Source organism: Corvus hawaiiensis, chromosome 9, assembly GCF_020740725.1.
Source record: "Corvus hawaiiensis isolate bCorHaw1 chromosome 9, bCorHaw1.pri.cur, whole genome shotgun sequence".
Lineage (NCBI taxonomy): Eukaryota > Metazoa > Chordata > Aves > Passeriformes > Corvidae > Corvus > Corvus hawaiiensis.
In genome coordinates this window covers 23650313-23670847 of record NC_063221.1, presented here as the reverse complement: position 1 = coordinate 23670847, position 20535 = coordinate 23650313, and the positions used below count along the sequence as shown (strand labels likewise).

General features: G+C 55.2%; 3 protein-coding genes across 4 annotated transcripts in view; 2 read left to right on the top strand and 1 right to left on the bottom strand.

Annotated features, from left to right (window-relative positions):
- The window catches only part of ZSWIM5 (zinc finger SWIM-type containing 5), a 97326-nt gene extending 92700 nt beyond the window's left edge, over positions 1-4626 (top strand). For both annotated transcript variants that reach the window (XM_048313446.1, XM_048313447.1), the window contains exons 12-14: positions 1247-1410; positions 1717-1798; positions 2220-4626. In XM_048313446.1, the coding sequence (XP_048169403.1) occupies positions 1247-1410; positions 1717-1798; positions 2220-3082 (1109 nt within the window). In that variant the 3' untranslated portion in view covers positions 3083-4626. The remainder of the gene's footprint in view (positions 1-1246; positions 1411-1716; positions 1799-2219) is intronic.
- A 964-nt stretch (positions 4627-5590) lies between these two features.
- UROD (uroporphyrinogen decarboxylase) lies at positions 5591-9308 on the bottom strand. Its single transcript, XM_048313449.1, is given in 11 exon segments — positions 5591-5862; positions 6055-6121; positions 6376-6476; positions 6619-6756; positions 7040-7201; positions 7444-7641; positions 7726-7788; positions 7978-8057; positions 8136-8248; positions 9066-9175; positions 9177-9308. Coding segments are annotated over 11 exon segments (1329 nt in total). The 3' UTR covers positions 5591-5697.
- A 100-nt stretch (positions 9309-9408) lies between these two features.
- LOC125330392 (E3 ubiquitin-protein ligase HECTD3-like) lies at positions 9409-19260 on the top strand. Its single transcript, XM_048313448.1, has 21 exons — positions 9409-9735; positions 9804-9964; positions 10346-10438; positions 10704-10839; positions 11281-11396; positions 11657-11770; positions 12141-12223; positions 12605-12770; positions 13242-13323; positions 14209-14391; positions 14924-14976; positions 15294-15358; positions 15793-15896; positions 16227-16346; positions 16688-16777; positions 17144-17350; positions 17739-17868; positions 18265-18339; positions 18535-18616; positions 18736-18807; positions 19064-19260. Exons 1-21 carry the CDS (start codon positions 9409-9411, stop codon positions 19146-19148), a joined length of 2544 nt encoding a protein of 847 aa, XP_048169405.1. The 3' UTR covers positions 19149-19260.
- Positions 19261-20535: the final 1275 nt, after the last annotated feature.

Sequence of the window (20535 nt, the reverse complement as noted above, 5' to 3'; positions counted from 1 at the left end):
GTCAAAAAGCTCCAGCCTTGCTGCCTTGGCAGCCTCTCCTCTCCTCTCCTTCCATTCTCTTCCTCTAGGCTGCTTTACCAGGGCTGATGATGTCCTGCCCCTGATTTGCAGTGCCCTGATGAGGAACTGGCACTTGGCTTATCCTTTAGGTCTTTTTCTCCCTTCCAGTGCCTAATGGGATGAGATTTTTATGCCGGGGATGTAGGGCTGTTGGATTGCATCTGTTTTTCCCACCGTCCCCTTCCTCAGGTGTTCCCCTGCTGCAGCACGTCCCAGTGTGATCCTGCAGCCTCTCTTGTCCACGCCCCCACGAGCCATTTTAGGGAGGCTTGGATTTTGGTGGCAGTGTAAGCGGCTGCGGTGGGTGGCAGGTGTTATCTTTAGCTATGAGTCACCCGAGATGTCTCCGTGTGTCCAGGTGCAGCACTGGGTTTTTCACACGGCTGTGCACGATTTGGTTGTCTTTGGATGAAGTTCATCTGCTCAGTCTGTGACTGGGAGTAGAAACAAAGCTGGAACCTAATGTGGCATGTTGGCACCTGTGGTCTGCACACACCTCAAAGGTCCCACTCCCCACACTGTGTCCCACAGGGACTGATAGGAGGATTTCCCAACTTAGATGCAGGATCATGATATTAATATGCCTGGGTGTTGTGCCATGAACCCCCTTCTTTGGGGATAGCTCAGCCTGTCTTGGTTGTGAGTGCTGTGTGCCTGACCTGGGACATCGAGGACCAAGGTGCAGCAAGTCTGGGTGACCCCAGCCCAGTCCTGCAGAAGGGACTTGCTGGGCAAGGCAGCATGTGCAGCAAACAGCCTTTCCTCTTCTTCCTAATGTTCTTGGATGAAGACTGATGTCTCTGCAGCCATTCAGTATTAGGCATCTCCCCAAGCCCCTCCTTTTCTGGGAAGAGGCTGCTGTACAGCTGTCAAACTTGAGGCCAGGGTAGAACATCCAGGTGCCTGGAGATGTCTGCTAAAGACAGGACGTGTCTGGGATCACTCAGGTTTGTTTGTCCTCTCTGAGAGGATGAACTTGAGTGAGGCCGGATGCTGTAGGGTGTATCACTTCCTGGGGAGGGTGCTCCATTTTCAACTGTTGGACTGCAGGACCTGATCCAACATTGCTGTGTGTCCTTGTGTGTGTCCAGAGGGGCTGGCCATGGTGAAGGGCAGGCAAGAGATGGGGCTCCAGGGCAAGTTGGGGGGATGCCTGAGCCATCTGACTGTTCTTGCCTGTGCCCAGGGGACATGCTGCGCCTACGCACGGTGCTGGAGGCCATCCAGAAGAACATCCACTCCTCCTCCTTGATCTTCAAGCTGGCTCAGGACGCATTCAAGATTGCCACGCCAGCCGACAGCAACTCTGACACGACACTGCTCAATGTGGCCCTGGAACTGGGGCTCCAGGTATGGGGTGATGCGGGGGTTGCTGGTGGCCCTTCTGCTCCCCACTCTGTGGCAGTGGTGCTGGTGATGGTCTTCCACCAAGCAGGGTGTCCCCCATGGAAGGAGTAAATTGATCCCTGTGTGGTCCTGAGCAGGGGACCTCAGCCCTGGGAAGCGCCTGTGCTCACTGTGGTTTGGGTGGAGGTGGGGCAGTGCCAGGGAGTTGGTAGCCAGTTGAACCAGAGGGATTTTTGGGGAGCACTGCTCTGTTGGGTGGCCTCACTAGAGCCCTGCAGGGCAGCCAGTCACCCCAAGTTTGCCTTGCAGGTGATGCGCATGACCCTGTCCACCCTCAACTGGCGGCGGCGGGAGATGGTGAGGTGGCTGGTGACGTGTGCTACTGAAGTGGGTGAGTTCCATGTGCGCTGGGGGGATCTGGCCTGCATGCAGTGGGAGCGGGATTGGGCATGGATATCCCTGGCTCATGCCTAGCCCTGAGCATCTGAGTTCTCCTGGGTGTCTCATTTCTTCCTGGGTAACTGAATTCACCTCAGAGCACCAGCTGGCAGGGTTGGGACTGGAGCAGTGGCTGGTTTTGAGACTGGGATGGGTGCCCTGTACCTGTGCCAGGCCAGTGGTGCTCTCTGTGCCCTGCAGCATGGTGGTGCAGGTTAGCCTCTGCCTGTCCCCCTCTGCCCTGTCCCTCTTGGGGTAGAGGCAACAGCTCAGCAGTGCTGTGGGCTGGTTTTGCCCTGTCTCCGGGTCTCAGAGGAGCCCCGTGAACTGAGCCAGGTTCCAGGGCTGTGCTGTGACCCTGTGTTTTCTTGCAGGAGTGAGGGCCCTGGTGAGCATCCTGCAGAGCTGGTACTCACTGTTCACTCCCACGGAAGCCACCAGCATTGTGGCAGCCACAGTGATGTCCCACAACACCATCCTGCGCCTGAGCCTGGACTACCCACAGCGGGAAGAGCTGGCCAGCTGTGCCCGCACCCTGGCCCTGCAGTGTGCCATGAAGGACCCCCAGAACTGCGCCCTGTCCGCCCTGACCCTCTGCGAGAAGGACCACATCGCCTTCGAGACTGCCTACCAGATTGTCATCGACGCCGCCTCCACCGGCATGACCTACACCCAGCTCTTCACCATCGCCCGCTACATGGAACACCGGGGCTACCCACTCCGAGCCTTCAAACTGGCCTCGTTGGCCATGACACATCTCAACCTGGCCTACAACCAGGACACGCACCCGGCCATCAATGATGTGCTCTGGGCCTGCGCCTTGAGCCACTCTCTGGGCAAAAACGAGCTGGCAGCCATCATCCCACTGGTGGTGAAGAGTGTGCACTGTGCCACGGTGCTCTCGGACATCCTTCGCCGCTGCACCATGACGGCACCAGGGCTGGCCGGCATCCCTGGGCGCAGGAACTCGGGGAAGCTGATGTCCACCGACAAAGCCCCCCTGCGGCAGCTGCTGGATGCGACGATAAGCGCCTACATCAACACCACCCACTCCCGGCTCACCCACATCAGCCCACGGCACTATGGGGAGTTCATCGAGTTCCTCAGCAAGGCCAGGGAGACCTTCCTCCTGGCGCAGGATGGGCACATACAGTTTGCCCAGTTCATTGACAATCTTAAACAAATCTACAAAGGCAAGAAAAAACTGATGCTGCTGGTGCGGGAACGGTTTGGGTGAGCCCCGGCTCCTGCCATGCTCACTGGCAGGGTCTGGCCGCAGCACGGGGACTCGGGAGAGAAGAAGGAAGGAAAGTGGAGATCACCTTCCCCCCCATCGGCAGAGGCTGCTCTGTTCTGGTCTTCTGTTTCTTTTTTTTGTTTGTTTTCTTTCTTTTTTTTTTTTTCTTTTAGTGTTACTCTTTCTTGGATTTAACCATTTCACACACTGAGAGGATCCAGAGATTCCTTGGGCACAAACCAAAAGGCAACCACGGGGAAAAAGGATGGTTCACTCAGCCCCCTGCCCTCCCTTGCCAATACCAAAAGCTAACCTGGAAATCTAATACCTCTTTCCTGAAGGACGTGGTCGCTGGAGGGATACGAAGGTTGCAAAGTGAAAAATCTTTACAATTATGTGGGGAATTTAACAAAAAAAAAAAAAAGAAAGGAAAAAAAAAAGCGAGCAAAGAAACCTGCGACACTAGAACCTCATGCGTCACCAAAAGCGATGGCTTTGCAGAGCGCTTCTCCTGCCCGCCCGAGACATGCAAACTCCTCTATTTGTGAAGATACTTCAATAAAAACAAGTAAAAGTAACTGTTCTCAGGGATTGCTTACTAAAAGTAACACAAAAAAAAGCATTTATGATACTGTAAATACTATAGTATATGTGTCAATTATTAAATTGTAAAGTTATAATTATTTATAATTCTGTCTTTTATTTGGGGGATACTTGAAATTGTTGTGGGCTGGGGCGATTATTTTTATTATTGCTATTATTATTATTATTGTTATTATTATTATAACTATTATTTAAAAAACCCACACAAAACCACAGACAAAAAGAGGAGGAGGCACGCGAACATTTCTCAGGTTCCCATGGCATCGTCAGCAGCAAGAAGGGTGTGGGGGGGAGGCGAACATCTACTCAACTCACAGCCCTGGGACGGACGGACAGACGGATGGAGGAGCAGCTGCCCAGCGCTGGAGGACAGCGAAGGAAGGAACTCGGGGCGATGCTCGCTCGGACACACGCGGACGCTGGCGATGGAGGACTCGAGCCCATCGCAGGGCGGGTGCAGGGTGCGAGTGCCTGGGCGGGCACCAGGGCTGCCGGCTCCGGGGGAGGGAGGGGCAGCCGCATCGCCTTCCCGCACCGTTCCCAGCTCTGTGGTGCAGCCAGCGCCCGGCCCTTCCCGGCTCGCCCCGCGCCGGGGGCACACTCCAGCCCCGGGCCAGTGGCTCTCAGTTTTGGTTCATTTCTTTGCCAGCGGGTTGGGAGGGCTGGGGGGACCAGGGCTGGTCTGGGCGGTGACTTGTAGTTAGAGAACGTGCGCTAGTTATCTGCTGTCTGGTTTAATTTTTTGGCAAGTGACTTGTGTCCGCGCTCCGGCCAGGAACCCGATTGTACTCGGTCTCTGTTGCCACCGAAATAGTGGTCTTCAACCAGTCTGTTTCTCTCTTTTTTTCCTTCCATTTTTTTTTTTTCTTTTTGCGTGCGTGCGTGTATGTGTGTGTGCGACCTCTTCATCTGATGTTTAATAATAAAAGGGATGAACATTACCGCCTGCGTCTCTCCTGCCTTTCTCTGAGGTCAGGGGGTCACACTTGTACAGAGCAGTGTTGCAGTCCCCTGTGGTACCCAGCTCCTGTGCCCCAAGGAGGGGGACAGAGCAGAGACAAGGCACCCTGCCTGCTTCTGAGTGCAATTCCCTGCCACACACAGCGTTAGCAGGTCCTTGCCCATGCTGGAGACACTGCCCTATCCATGCCAGCTAGAGCAGTGTTGGTGCCCATGTGAGCATGCTGCAGTGTGGGATGGGGTGGCAAGGAGTTGCAACTCAGGCTTCTGGGGCTGCCTTTTGCAGGGTTTGCTGATCCCCAGGCAAGCCTGGCTCCGAGGATCAGAGGAGACGAGGAGGTGTCCATGGGGGAACACTCCAGGACCAGCGGGATGGTCCCAAAGAGGCTTTGGGAGCTGGAGGAGTGCCATGGTGCCTCTGCTGCCATCTCAGCCAGTGTGGCAGGGTGCTGGTGGTGGTGTGTCAGAGGTTCTCCTGCCACTTTTGCCAATTGTTCCCCCAGGTGAGTCCTGCTGGGTCTCCCAGCCCCTTGAGACTACCCTGTGTTTATGCCACATTGGCCATTCCGACCTGAGCAGGACTGTGGGACAGCTGATGCTGAGCCTCTGCCAGTGGTGGGCTGTGAGCTCCAAGCTCCCAAGCTGTGACCCTGCCAGCCTCAGGCAGCTCACTTTCCCTAGCAGAGCTGAGCACATCCATCGTCAGGAGATGGCTGCTGTGCCCTGGGCTCACATCCTCTGTTTCAAGCATGGACACTGTGCAGCCTGGCAGGGAGAGGCATCCCCCCCAAATGACTGCCATCCCTGTTTCCCCATTTTGACCTGCAGGATGGGGTTCAGGAGCTCCCCCTCACCTCACTTGTTCCTCTACCAGCCTGCCATGACTGCCCATCTCCTTCAGGGCCATCCAGTTCCCCATCCACCCAGCCAGAGCCACACGGCTGCTGTGGAGAAGGTGCTGGTTTAATGCTGCAGCCCCGCCTGGAGTGAGCCCTGTGACAATACAGGGATGACTGTGCCCAAACCAGAGTCTTGTCCCCAAGATCCCAGGCTCAGCTGTGCTTGTTGATGTGACGGGAATGAGCATGCACAGCCTCCACAAAGGCACCCACATGTTCAGGATTCATGTCAGGGTAGAGGCCATGGCCCAGGTTGGCAATATAGCGTTGGGTCCCAAAACCCTCCAGCATCTTCTTCACCAGCTCGCCAATCTTCTCCTGTAGGTATGGTAAGAAACCATGCATCAGTCCCATCCAGGCCAGGGTATTTCACCCCCACTAGTACCCCCCCCCAGCCAGCCTGGGAGACTGCTGGGACATGAGCCAGCACTGCAGGTGGGGAAGCTGAGGCAGAAGGCCATTAACACAGGCTGGAAGTAGCCCTGGTTGCTGGCGATGGCCATGGCTCACCTTGGGTGCATAGAGAGCACACGGATCCAAGTTCCCTTGCAGGGTGACATCTTTTCCCATCTGTGCACTGCAGCAGGGAGGAAGCAGGTGAGTTGTTGCATGTGCTACAGAGGCTGAGGACAGCCTGGTGCCTGCAGCCCCCACCACGGGACACCCAGGACCCCTCAGTGCAGCCCTTAGAGGCTGTAGCATGGCAGCCCAACTATCCCCACCTTTAGAGCAGCAATGTGCAGGCCTGGGATGGCTCAGGGCAGAGGGGGAGGCCAGAGTACCTGGCCTGGGGTCCTGCCCAGACACCTGAGCCCTGTGCCAGACTCTTACCGAGCTTCCTGGGGCCGGATGGTCCAGTCGAGACCAACCACCTCATAACCGGCGTGGGCCAGGTCGTGCAGGGCGTAGTGCGCATCCTTGGCAAAGATGATCTGGGGAGGGAGGAGATGGGCAGCAGCTGCTCTGAGTCAGACCCCTCTCCACAGGCTGGACTGAGGGAAGCAGGTACCAGGGGATGCACCCCTCGCCAGCAGCCCCCACACGTCAGGGTCAATCCAGGCAGCCCTGACTCACCATGGGCACCAGGGGCAGTGCCTCCTCCTTCAGCTTGCTCTTGACAGCCTGGGCAATATCTCGGATGTAAGGCAGGGCGAAGTCCTGAAACAGCTCCGGGCCCAGGTGCCCTGCATGGGACTCAAACAGCTGGAGTGCCTGCCAGGGACACAGAATCCTTTAGGTTGGAAAAGACCTTTAAGGTTATTGAGTCCGAAGGTTAACCCAGCACTGCCAAATCCACCAGTAAAGCATGTCCCCAAGTGCCACATCTACTTGTCTATTAAATACCTCCAGGGATGGTGATTCAACCACTTTTCCATGGGACTGGGAAAGCAGCACCTCAGTCTCTCCTCCTCCTTCCAGATGCTGGACCCTCTCTGGTCCCTGTGTCCAGTCCCTGCCCTCCTTCCTGGCCCTGTACCCATGCCCCAGGACACACCTGCGCTCCAGCAGCCACTTGCCCCACCAGGTAGTCAATGATGACATCGGTCAGCAGCTGCAGCAGCCGGTGGCTTGCCTCGGGGTGACGGTAGAGCCAGCTCTTGGCCTTGGCCATTGTAGTGGAGCCACCACCCTCAATCATGTAGGACATGAGCGTCCACTGTGGGAAGGAGAGAAGTGAGGAGGGTGATGGAGATGAAAGAAGACACAAAGCCCCAGTCACAGTGGTGAACGTAGGACCTGAGAGCAACCCAGAGCCTGGGGCACAGCTGCTCCTGCACTGAATGCTCCCCCTAACACACCCATGTAGCACCCACAGCTGGGGGTGCCATAGCTGGTGTCACCCCAGGAAAGCAGAGGAGCCCATCAGGGGAACCCACACGGAGGAGCCACATCACCTACCGGTGCCCCCGAGAAGCCGATGAGGGGCACCTTGCCCTCCAGGCTGTGTCGTGTCAGTGTGATGGCCTGGAAGACGTAACCTAACTCCGCGGTGACATCCACCTTCTGTCGCAGTTTCAGCAGATCCTCCACCTCCTTCAGGGGCTCTGTGAACGTCGGTCCTTTGCCAGGGACCATGACAACCTCCATGCCCAGCGCCTGGGGACAGGGGAGATAGAGAATGGGGCAGCCCTGAACTCTGCCCCATTACCAGCTGCTGTTCCCCATGGCCATGGCTCTCACCTGGGGCACCACCAAGATGTCAGAGAAGATGATGGCAGCATCCAGGGGGAATCGTCTTAGTGGCTGCACAGGAGAAGCAATGTTAGTGAGGGGTTGTGACTCCCTCCCCATGGAAGACCTGGTCAAGCCCATGGGGTACTGGAGTCCCCAGGGGCTGCACAATTTCCTGAGACCACCCAGGATGGCCAGAACCAAGGTTTTTCCCCATCTGGGCAGGGAGAGGGGACACACAGACCCCCGAGTGGTGCTCACCTGCAGCGTCAGCTCACAGCACAATTTGGGGCTCCGGCAAGTGGCAAAGAAATCCTGTGACGCCCGTGTCTCCCGAAACTCTACAAGGGATCAGCACAAATGTTACCGGCTGCTTGCTGATGCCCTCTCGCCACCCCCCGCACACCTCCGCCGCTCACCTGGCAGGTAGCGCCCCGCCTGCCGCATGCACCACACCGGGACGTGCTCTGTCTCCTCCCCGCGCGCCGCGCGCAGGAACGTGTCGTTCTTCAGCTTGGGGAAGCCTTTGGGGCTGTGGAGCAAAGAGCAGGTACAGACTGTCACCCATGATTCTGGGTGCCCTGCCAGGCCCCCACGGCTGGGGCAGAGGGTGCCAGCGTCAGCGGCTCGTCCCCACTCCCTGACCGCAGAAGAGGCTTGCGCCTAGCTGTGACAAACGTGATAAATTCTCCCCACCACAGTCCAGGACCTCTTCCTGCAAAGGACAGCGGGCCCCCCACCCCGGGAAGAGGCGATGCCCTGCCCAGGGCCCGCGAGATTAAGTTATCAGGGCCACCAGTTGCTCCCGCCAGGAGAGATTTGGGACGAGCGGGGCGGGCAGTTCTGCATTTCTCCCCCCGTCTGTGCCAGACAACGCGTCCCCAGGCTCCCTCGTCCCCAACCTCCCCGCCGCGGGGCTGCTGGAGCCCGGCCTGCCCCGGGGAGGGGGACCCCGGCAACCGCGGGGCCTATGAGAACAAAGTCCCCAAAATCTCCACTTGGGACCAGTGACTTAACTACCACACCGGTGGCCTTGGTGATCCCTCCCAGTGCAGGATCAGCAACACCCGCCCAGAGCCTCTCCAGTGACCCAGTACCGGACTCTTGTGCCAGCACCATAACCCCAGGGCCACTCCAGTGCATCAGCAGTGTCCCCAGAGCCACACCAGTGTCCCCAGTACAGAATCTCAGCACGAAAGCACTATCCTGGTCATAGCACTACCCAGTGCCCCCATAGTGCCAGATCGCCATTCCCAGAGCCACACCAGTATCCCTCGTGCAGGCCTCGGTGCCTGCCCCCATCACGACACTAGGAAGGAGCGCAGGCCTGCCCGGTCCCGGTTACTCACAGGAGCCGCTCGCCACCCTCCATCCTCCTGCGCCGCTCCCCGGCCTCTCCGTTGCCTCCCGACGCGGCGCGGTCCACCCGGTCCCGCCCCCGTCCCGCCCCGCCGGCGCCGCCATCTCGACGTACTCCCGCCTCTCCTCCCGCCGCCATCTTTCCCCGCCCCCCTGCCCCGTTTCCCGCCCCTCCGTACGCTGCCATCTTGCCCGGCGCCTTGTTCCTCCGTACGTGACACGGGCGCCGCCATCTTGCCCTACGTCTGCCCCGCCGGGCGCCGCCATCTTGCCTGTCGGCGGGCGGGGTTCGGCCGTAAACCGGAGCGGCGCGGAGCCGGTGCCCGGAGCGCGATGAGGGCAGGCGGGGAGGCGCCGCACCAGGTGCTGGGCCGGCTGCGGTTCCTGCTGCAGTGCAGCGAGTGCTTCCGCCGCGCCCAGGCGCTGCCCGCCGCGCTCTGCTACGTGCCGCGGGAGGTGCAGTACAAGATCTGCAAGGACCCCTCGGCCGCCGCGGCCGCCGCCGCCCGCAGCCTGCTCAGCGTGTGGGACAGCCCGGGGCCGGCGCGGGGCGGCAAGCGGGCGGCGCGGGCCACGATCGAGGTGCGGAAGGGCGGCTGCCTGCGCGCCACCGGCGAGGAGTACTGCAACGGCGCCGGGCTCTGGGTCAAGCTCAGCAAGGTAACGCGGGTGCGGCGGCCCGCGAAGGGCCCGGCCCGGCCCCGCCTGACCGCCGGCTGTCCCCACAGGAGCAGCTGGAGGAGTACCGGAGCGGCTGCGATCTCGAGGAGGGCTGGGTGCTGGTGTGCAAGCACGCCGACGGCGGGGACCGGCTGGTGCCCGTGGAGTCCACGGAGCGGATCCAGCGGCAGCAGCAGCTGTTTGGGGTGGACTACAAACCCGTCATCAGGTACGGGGCCGCCGCGGTGTCCCGCTGGGTCCCCGGGAGCGCGGAGGTGCTCGCCCCTATACGGGCTCGGGATGCTGCCCCACGGCCCCTCCTGCCTTGGGCTGGGGAACCCCCGGCCTGCTTGGACAGGTTTCATGGAAGTGAGGCAAGAGGGATGCCGGATGTGGAGTGAACCGAGTTTGGCTCGGGCACTGTGCTTGTCACATGCCCATCGGGGTGTGGAAGGAGTAGATGTGGTTGGAAAGGAAAGGGCAGCGGATGATGCTGGAGGCGATGGAGGATGGAGCACGGTGGGGTCTTAAACCCAAATCTTCCCCTTACAGCTACTCCTCGATCACCAGCTTCTTGTTCCTCATTCCTTCCACTTCTCCGTTGTTTCAGATGGGAACAGGTGGTGGATCTGACATACTCCCTGCGCCTTGGAGCAAAGCCCAGACCTATGGAGCAGGATGAAGCCGCAGTAGAGAAGCTTCGGTATGAACTGTGTCCTGGCTTCTGCTATGGTGGGGGACAAGCTGCTCTCTCTCTCTGGCTGCCCAGACAGCCGTCTCCTACAGACATGGGGGAGAGGGGGTAAGACAGGCAACTCTGTCTTCCTAGGCATATCTAGCACAGTCTTGTCCTAGATATGCCTGCAAAAAGCAGTAAACAGAGCAAGACAATGTGGACCTCCCTTTTTTCTCTCATTAGCCTGGCTACCTCTGGCTCTCCAGACCCAGTAATCTCTTTTCCCTGCTAGGTTTGTGCCCCCAACATGGACTTACGAATGTGATGAAGACCTGGTACATTTCCTGTATGACCACATTGGGAAGGAGGATGAGAACTTGGGCAGCGTTAAGCAGTACGTGGACAGCATCGATGTCTCGTCCTACACGGTGGGTTAAAGGGATGAGGCTGCATCAGCCCCACTGTGCCGTGGGGCTGGAGAGCATGGATAGTGCTTGCTGTGCTGCTCTTGCCTGGACTGGACTCTTGAGGATATGGGAAAAGAGCCTGGGGAACATCATGCAGCATGCTGTGCAATGTAACCCCTGGAGTGACAGTGTTTTGAGAAGCCAATACTAATATTAGCTGCTAAGCTGATTTTGGGGCGGGTTTGATACTCTGTGCTGTGTGTGTGAGACCCCAGAGCACCTCAGAAGGTCAGCCCCAGTGTCCTATGTGCTCTGCGCTCCCAGTGTCTACCCACAGCCCAGCAAGGGGAACGAGCCAATGTGACGTCCTCTGACACTAAGATTCATGATAAAAATAACCACTAAAGAGAAGTTAATCATACCCCCATCTGATCTTTCTTTCATTCACTTGCCCTCTTCCAGGAGGACTTCAATGTGTCATGCCTGACCGACAGCCATGCTGACACATACTGGGAGAGTGATGGGTCCCAGGGCCAGCACTGGGTGCGGCTCAACATGAAGAAAGGCACCATTGTCAAGTGAGTCATCTCTGCTGTACATGCTAGCTTGTGACTGGGGCAAGCTTTGCCTCTCCCTCTCTGCCTGAGTGTCATGGCCCAAATTTGCCCTATGCTCCCTGCCCCTCAGCCCTTACTCTTGCTCTGGGCTTGAAGGGGTCTTAGCATTGTCACAGGTATCTGGGAATCCCAGCTTGGTAACAGTGTGACCAGGTGATGAGGGGGAGTAGTGATAGGTGTTCAGATGCAGTTGCCTTCTCATGTCCTGCTTCCTTTTGCAGGAAGTTGCTGCTGACAGTGGATACCACTGATGAGAACTTCATGCCCAAGCGGGTCGCTGTGTATGGGGGCGAGGGGGACAATCTGAAGAAACTGAATGACGTCGGCATTGATGAGTGAGTGTGTGGAGGTGCACAAAGTGTCATGGCTCTTGCAGGGGCCCAAGGTGCTGAACACTGGCCTTAAGCAGTCATGCAGCACCAGCCAGGCTCTCTGGGATGCAGGTTCACTCTGCCCAAAATGGCATGGTCCAGTCGTCAGGGCTCTCCTGATTCGATTGTGGGACACATCAGAATCATGGTACCTGAACCGAAGTCACCAGGAGGTTCAGGCATTCACCTGTGTTGTAAGCAATCGGTCTGAGTTCTTGCCATAGGCTCCCATTTCAAAGGATGCAAACCCTCTTCCCTTACAAGTGTCTGAGTGCATTTTGGCAAGAAGAGTGAGGGAGCAGCCCATCAGTCCTCATCTGTGCTGTGTTTACAGGAGCTATATTGGGGATGTGTGCATCCTTGAGGACATGACAACACACCTGCCTGTCATCGAGATCAGGATTGTGGAGTGCAGAGGTAGGGCTGGCTCTTGTGGCCCCATCCATAATGCACCTGTAAGATACTGTACACTAAGGGTTTATTCTGTGACTTGTACTTCTTCTCCGTGTGGGCTGTTTTAGATGAGATGCAAAAGAACCATGGGAAACTTCTGGGAGATCTGAAGTTTTGCAGGTTCTCAGCTTTCATCCTATCTTTCTCTGCCTTCAGTTGTTTAATTCTCTTTTTCCTGTATGCCCCGCTTCTTCTTCACAGAGGTATTTGAGGCTTTTGGTGCCCAGCCCCAGAGCTCATGGAGCTGGTACATTCCTACTGTTTCTGCTTAATAGACTTCCCCCACTTTATTTAAGGCTTTCTTTCTTGTGATCTTAGCATATCATCCATGGTCTTCCTTGGCAGATGATGGGATTGATGTTCGTATCCGAGGCATCAAAATCAAATCCTCCCGGCAGAGGGACTTGGGGCTCAGTGCTGACATGTTCCAGTTGCCCAATTTGGTGCGTTACCCTCGCCTGGAAGGGACTGACCCTGACCTGCTGTACCGACGGGCTGTGCTCATTCAAAGGTACTGTGTGGAGGGGAGCAGACAGGTGCTTTTGCCTGCAGGGATTGATGCCATCTCCAGCATGTACATGACTGGAAGCTGTAAAACTGTGACACTTCCCTTGAGACAGACATCCTGGACACTGGAGAAAATAGCAGTCATTTGGGAACAAAGTGAGCTCTCTAGGGTAGCTCCCCTATGCTTTCAGAGGAGATCTGTAGCTCAGGTTCACAGTGTCTTGTGTGTCAAAAGCACAACATATCTGTGCAGTGTGGGGGGCAGGTACATGCAGAGTGTGTTGTGAAGGGTGCAAGATCCCTTCAGTGCAGGGAGTGGGAATTTAGTACCAAAGACTCCATGATGTAAAAAACTGTGCTGGGTTTGGTTTGGATCAGTTATTCTTCTGCTTGTGTTCAGGGGTGTGTGGTCTGGAATAGACTTGTGCAGATCCCCATCGCTCCTTGTTGCAATACCTTCTTCTTTGGGATTTAGGTTCATCAAGCTCTTGGACAGTGTCCTGCATCACTTGGTGCCAGCCTGGGACCACACTGTTGGCACATTCAGCAAACTCAAGGTGAACAGTTGGCTCTATGTCTCGTTGGGGCCTCAGTCTGGCAGGATGATGATGCTCGGGCTGTGGCAAGGGAGGCAGCTGGAGAGAAATACCTGTCTGAGCTCAGGTCATTAACACTGTGGAAGGTGACATTGTTTATTTTCCTGCTAAACTGGTGATGTGGAAGCATGTAGCTGTGGGCTAACAAGTGGACTCAAACCAGAGCATTTCACCCTCAAAGGGACTTGGACCATAGCAGCACTGGGCATGCAAGCTGGACGCACATCCCCTCCGAGATCTCAGCCCAGGACACTCTGCTCCTGCACTTCCTGCCAGCAGCTTTGAGCTGGCTTGTCCAAACATCAAGGCTTTTATCAGTAACATTTTTCCTGGCTTTAATAAGCTTTTGCTTTTCATCCTTTGCATAGTGCTGAGTTCATCCCTCCAGTTGTCTGTTTTCCTTACATCCTCTCCAAGAATACACATGCTGGATTTTTTTGGGATAGACCCATTCTGTGTGTTTCCAGGCCTAGTGTCAGAAAGCACTGTAATTCCTGTGCCTGGTCAACATGTGACCCAAAGCATTTGAGGATTCTTGTTTGTTTAGAGGAGCTGGCTTTGATTACAACTAAAAGGGATAGTAAGATCAGTGTTCTGGTAAGAGTGAGGGTAAAGGAGAGTCTAAGCAATACTGGAGTGTGAGCATCAGATGACAGCTGGTGGATTGAGGGCTGAGCTTGTTATCTGCCTTAAGCCAGAATGCAGAGTCTTTCAGAGGCAGAGGGGGAGCAAATACTGTCAATGAGAATGTGTCTGTGTGGGAAGGCCCTGGGAGAGGGGGAAACCTGGAGGTGCAATGGCTTCAGCAGGAAGCAGGTGACATGTTTTGTGCATCCCTGTTGGCAGCACATCAAGCAGTTCTTGCTGCTGTCCAAGAAGCGCACAGCTCTCATTACCCAGTGTCTGAAGGACTCGGAGACCAGCAAGCCCAACTTTATGCCAAGGCTCTACATTAACCGACGCCTGGCCATGGAGCACCGGGACAACCCTGCCCTGGACCCCAGCTGCAAGAATGCTGTCTTCACCCAGGTACTGTCCCTCCTGCAAGGGTCCCTGCTGCTCTGGGGAGAGTGAGGCATCCCAAAATCAAAATGATCTGCATAAAGATGGGTGGAAGGGACAGCTTGGACCTGGAGATAGCCCAAGCCTTCAAGGCCTCTTCACATGACTCACAGGCTCCATAATTACATGTGCTGATGGTCCCATATCCAGGAATAACATCCAGGAGGGATTTGGGATCTCTGAGTTGAAATCTGTACTCTGTCCTGGATGCTCTCTGTGGCATGTTGTTAATCGAGAGTGTAACAATCTTGTTGCACTGAAAAGGCAGCAAAGAATTCTTGTGTGACAGCAATCAAGTAGCTGCGTACAAGTCCTGTGTTGTGGTTTTACAGCAGTGCTGATCTTCCTGTGTGCATTCTCTCCCCACTTCCGAGACATCTGGGGTTCTGTGTGTGCACAAGCACCCCAAACTGCTGTGAGGCTTGGTGTACCTGCCTTCACCTGGCACTAGTTCCCCTGTAGAGGGGATACCAACCTTGATTGTCTCTGCTTGTTGCAGGTATATGAAGGCCTGAAACCCTCAGACAAGTTTGAAAAGCCTCTAGATTACAGGTAAGGAGTGTCTGGGCGAGGGAAGGCACCATGCAGTGTTGAGAGCTATGTCCTGTCACAGCAGGGTGTTTGGGAAGCCTACGTCCTATATTCTGGAGAGGGTTTTGTAGGACAGGAGCCAGCTCAGCCATGGGATCAGGGCCCATTCCCCAAGGTGTCACCTTCCTACTGAGGATGCAGCTGTCTCTGGAGATTGAGATCTTGTCCTGCTTTAAGGCCAGGCTGCTCCGCCGTAGTCCCTTGGTGTTCCTGCTGTGCCTGTCCCAGCACCTCCTTGGCTTTGAGCAGCACCTCAGGCGATGCCTGGTTCTCCACAGGTGGCCGTTGCGTTATGACCAGTGGTGGGAGTGCAAATTTATCGCAGAGGGCATCATCGACCAAGGTAGGGGCTGCGGGGGGCCAGGGCTCCTCTGGAGCAGTCGGGGGTTGATGAGGTGACTGTTGCTCTAGGGGCTCTTGTTTGGTCCCAGTGTTAATTCCTATGGAGGAGAGAGGAAAGGCAGGTTGCCTTGTCCTGCCACCCCTGGTTATGTCCCAGATAAGGAGTGCTGTTTGGTGGGAGGTGGACTAAACCTCCATTAGTCACTAACAGCAGTTTTACCAGTGCCATTGACCCTTCTGGCTGTTCTCCACAGGCCAAGCAGTGATGTTATTTCTCCTGTCTTACTTTTTCCAGTGCCATAAGGCTCTAACAGAAGCCTTCTGCTCAATCCAGGCCCAGGTTGGGCCAGAATTCCTCATCTTTGCTCCATATCTCTGAGGATCAGCACATGGGGAGTTCACATCACTAAAAATGCCCTTCTTTTGGGATTGCAGGTGGTGGTTTTCGGGACAGCCTGGCGGACATGTCAGAGGAGCTGTGCCCCAGCTCAGCAGACACCCCCGTGCCTCTGCCCTTCTTTGTGCGCACGTCCAACCAGGTGCTGTGTATCGGGATGTTTGGGGCAAACCCTTGCATGCCTGGCAATGCAGTGTTGTCCCTGTCCCCTTGCATGCCAGGGACGTACCTACTTCTGCGAGTCCAGAGCTTTTCTTTGTGAGGGGTGGGTAGTTTGCTTTGTGGCATTTCATTTTAGAATATGCTGACAAGTGCCTGGATACTGGTCTCTCACTGGGAATACTGCCAAGGGGGATGGGAGGTTTAGCCCACTTCTGCTGTGAGAAGTGCCCAGGGGCATGGCAGGAGTGATCTGTGGTGTTTCATGCTGTGCTGAAATTATGACTTGGAGTTTTGCCTCCCACTCCTGCAGGGTAACGGCACTGGAGAAGCCAGGGACATGTATGTCCCCAACCCCTCCTGTAAGGACTTCCCAAAGTATGAGTGGATCGGGCAGATCATGGGAGCAGCTCTGAGGGGCAAGGAGTTTCTGGTAAGTTTTCAACCCTGTCCTTGTGAGGAGATTTGCTGCAAAGGGAGTTGTTAGCTCTCTTCTGCAGCCTGTCCCAGCAGGAGCATAGGAAAGCTCCGTGGTCACACACTGGGACAAGAGGTATTTGGGGCCAAGAAGTTTGAAGAACTCACAGCCTAAGTTTTGGGGGATGCTGCTGAGAGCTTGGGAGATAGTGTCTGGTCTTTACTCACCTACAATGAGCTCTGCATGTGGAGGAGGAAGTAGGGAAGATCCTTTGTGTCTGCATTGTTGAGTCCTATCTCCATCTTTGGGATGTCTCATTTTGACACAAATTCAATAAAATCTCTGATTTTCTTCAGGTCCTGGCTCTTCCTGGCTTTGTATGGAAACAATTAACAGGGGAAGAGGTCAGCTGGAGCAAAGACTTCCCTGCTGTGGACTCAGTGTTGGTGAGGAGGACTGGGAGGCTGTGCCTATGCTATTCCTTGTGGCACTCAGCAAGGCAGTGATTTGTGTCCCTGTCCTCAAGTACTGGCTTCCTCCTATGATATGTCAAATAAACACAACAAAGGGCAAATAAACACAACAAAGGGCAACTTTTAGCTGTAGGACGCACCAAATGCTGTTATAGAGATACAGCCATGCTGACTGCTGCTTCAAGCATGCAATGGCCCAGGGTCTGCTAAACAGCGTTAGGGCAGCATATCCCATGTTGTGTCACTGTCACTTGTCTGGGAAGGGAGAACATGAGGACTTGGGCGCATCACTGCTCACTGGCCATCTCTCTAACATGCACTTACTTGGGGCCTGGACAGGTGAAGCTGCTGGAGGTGATGGAAGTCATGGACAAAGACACCTTTGAGTTCAAATTTGGGAATGAGCTGACCTACACGACAGTGCTGAGTGACCAGCGCATGGTGGAGCTGATCCCCAACGGCAGCAACACCGCTGTGCGCTACGAGGACCGCAAGGAGTTCATCCGCCTGGTGCAAAAGGCTCGGCTGGAGGAGAGCAAGGAGCAGGTGACACTGTCCCACCATGTGGGTGGTCATTGGCTCCCAGAGACATGCCCACAGCCTGTTTCTGGTAAAATGCACCATGGTTAGTGTCCTTGTGCTCATTAGGGCAATGGTATCCAACCCTTTCGGTGATGTCCTGGAGCCTATGGAGTTGTTGAGAAGCAAAGTGGCTTTAGTAGCATGGGTGATAGGGAGTTTTACTCACGGCTCTGACGCAGGCTTTCTGAATGATCAGGGATGCAACTCTCTGGGATTGTGTCCCCTTTCTTCAGGTTCCTTGGAGCATGTGCTGAGCAGTCACATGGCTTGAATCCAGAAGAGTCCCTAGGCTCAACCATGAGTCCGGGAAATGGGCAAGACATGCTGCTTATCTGTCTTGTCTCCTTTTCAGATCATGGCCATGCAGGCTGGGCTGCTGAAGGTGGTACCCCAAGCTGTTCTTGACCTCCTTACATGGCAGGAGCTGGAAAAAAAGGTCTGTGGAGACCCTGAAGTCACAGTTGATGCCCTGAAGAGGCTCAGTAAGTGAAGGGCTTTGCTGAAAACTCTCTTCCTGAAAACAAGACTGTCTTCTGTCTGTGCTGGCACAAGAAGTGTGCGAGGCCTCTTACAATGAGAATATGGGCCTGTGTACTTCTTGCCTTTAGCTGGGTGCTGATGAGGGTAGGAGTGTCCCTTGACTCCATGCTGGGCCTCAGAGTAGAGGCTGGGGCATCCCTAGGCCACCAGTATCTGAGCCCCTGTGGAGCCAAGATGCGTATCTGGCTGTGCTCCCTGGGAGGGGCCTGACTATGTATGTTGCTTGGACCTTGGGGTCTACGTGGTCACATCCTGCAGGCACCCAGGGGTTTCTTTCTGCACTGCCAAAGAGGGAGGAGCTCAGATCTTTATTAAACTCCTTTTCTGTATCCTGACAGCCCGGTTTGAGGACTTTGAGCCACAGGACACCCGTGTTCAGTACTTCTGGGAAGCACTCAACAACTTCACCAATGGTGAGCAATTTGCTCTGTCCCTGCATATCTTGTGCCATGACAGCTCCTGTCTGCTGGCTGGGAGGCAAACCACTCAAGGAAAGCAAGGAGCTAGGCTGAAGGGACTGCTTGCTAATGCTGGAGATACCTGAAAGCGGCTGTACTGCATCTCACATCCCTCTAGGGTTTGCTGATGTCTTTGCTTTTCCTTCACAGAGGATCGCAGCCGCTTCCTCAGATTTGTCACTGGCAGAAGCCGCCTTCCAGCACGGATCTACATCTATCCAGACAAGATGGGGTAAGTCCATTCTTCTGTACGCTGCAAGGCTAACAGATCCCACACCACAGGGGTGTGTTGTCTGGGCTCCCCACCTTGCTGGCCTGCTGGTTCTAACCAGTCTGTCACCTTCTCCACAGCTCAGAGACAACAGACGCTTTGCCAGAGTCATCCACCTGCTCCAGCACTCTCTTCTTGCCCAACTATGCCACGTAAGTTTTGGTGCTTCCCTGTGTCTGGGGGACTCTGTGTCTGGGCTCTCTTCTTAACCTTGGAGCTGACCCATGAGGCCCCATCACTTTGCCACACTTATGTCCCCTGCCTGTCCCACGTGGCTGCTGGGTTTCTCTGTGTGAGCCCCTGGTGAAGCATATCCTCCATTTCAGAAAACATCTTGTCCTCTCAACTGGCCAATGCAGCAATGGCAGCTCCTCTTTATATTTTTTTTTTCCTTCCTGCCATCCCTAGAGCCAAGGTATGTGAAGAGAAGTTGCGCTATGCTGCCTATAACTGCGTGGCCATTGACACAGATATGAGTCCGTGGGAAGAGTGATGTCACAGCCTGACCAAGCAGCATGGATAATTGTTCAAGAAAACCACGCAGTGGGAAGAGTTCCCTTGTCCCCACGGGATGTGTATATATAATAAATATATAGATGTGTGAAGCCTGGCTCCCGACAGTGAACATGGAGGGTTGGGTATTCAGCAGGGTGGGACCTAGCTTGGATTGTAAATGTGGTTGCGGTGATGGAACCCTGGCCAAGCTCTCATGTATCAGAAGGGTCTGGTAGGCTTTTGTAATGAGTTTCTTCTCCACGTCTTCTTGTAGCTCCACAATGCTCGCTCCTGCCAGGCTGCACTCTGCTCAAACAAAAGTGGGGTAAGGAGATAAAGTTGCACAGCAGCTTACAGCACAGGACAGAGAACTGAGAGCTGCTGCTGAGACTGTGGGGTGGCCAAGATGCTCAGTGTGTCCTGACCACACTCCTTTGCCTTGTTCCTGCTCTCACATGAGGTCAATGGAAATTAGATCATTCATCTAGGATTAAGAAGAATGGGGCAGGCTGGTGGTAGGTGCTGCAGGGGTGCCTTTGGCCACCAGGTGTCACAACAGACCTGCACAGCAGGACTATGGGTGCTTCCAAAGGGACTCCCACGTTTCTACATTACACAAAATCTGAGTTCCTGTGGTTCCTGGCACCTCTTGTACAGCAGTGACTGCTGGGGAAGCTGCTCCCTCACAGTGGGTGGGAGCTGTCTGCTTCCCTTTTGTTCTTTTAGTTCTGCATCCAGCATGCTGGTGGCCTGGCAGCTGTTCTCCCAGGCTCTTTGAGCTTCAGTTTACCCCTGAAAGCCAGTATTACAACTAATTTATTCTAGTTCTCGTGGAGATCTGCCCTCAGGGCCAAGTTCATCTTCCAGACTGCAGAGGTTAAAGCAGTAGGAGGCATGGCAGTGCCAGGCTCTGCTCCCTTCCCCCGTCCATGGGAAGGGACATGGAGGTTTCAGGTGAGCAGGAAAAGTGTTTGCCCTAGGGCAGTGTAGAAACTGGGTACCAAGAGCTGGAGGTCCTTGAGCAGATGGACGTGCTGTGTGAGTGAGGAGTGGGCAATGAAACCTTTACAACTTCTTGGAAACATTTGTGGATCTTCCCAGCTCTGGGCAGGGCTAGTCATTGCCTAGCTACTAGAGCTACTAGATGTTAGTCTACATTTATACCCCCAGTTCCATCTTCAGCGTGTGTGGTCTGTTGGACCACCACTACTGTGAGTCACAGAGTCACTGGGGCTGATGCTGTGTGTTAAGATTTATCCTGTCTTAGTGTTTCATGGCTTTTTCTCCTCTGGTGAAGGAGTCTATCATCCAGAAATTGCTTGCAGTTGTAAACAAAGTCCTTCCCTTCACAAGTTTCTTTTGAAATGTGTATTCCCAGATCTGCC

Coding starts and splice junctions, on each gene's coding strand:
- LOC125330392 (XM_048313448.1), top strand. CDS start 9,409: ATGAGGGCAGGCGGGGAGGCGCCGCACCAGGTGCTGGGCCGGCTGCGG. Junction 9,965..10,345: donor GACTACAAACCCGTCATCAG/GTACGGGGCCGC, acceptor CCGTTGTTTCAG/ATGGGAACAGGTGGTGGATC. Junction 15,897..16,226: donor TTGTGCGCACGTCCAACCAG/GTGCTGTGTATC, acceptor CCACTCCTGCAG/GGTAACGGCACTGGAGAAGC.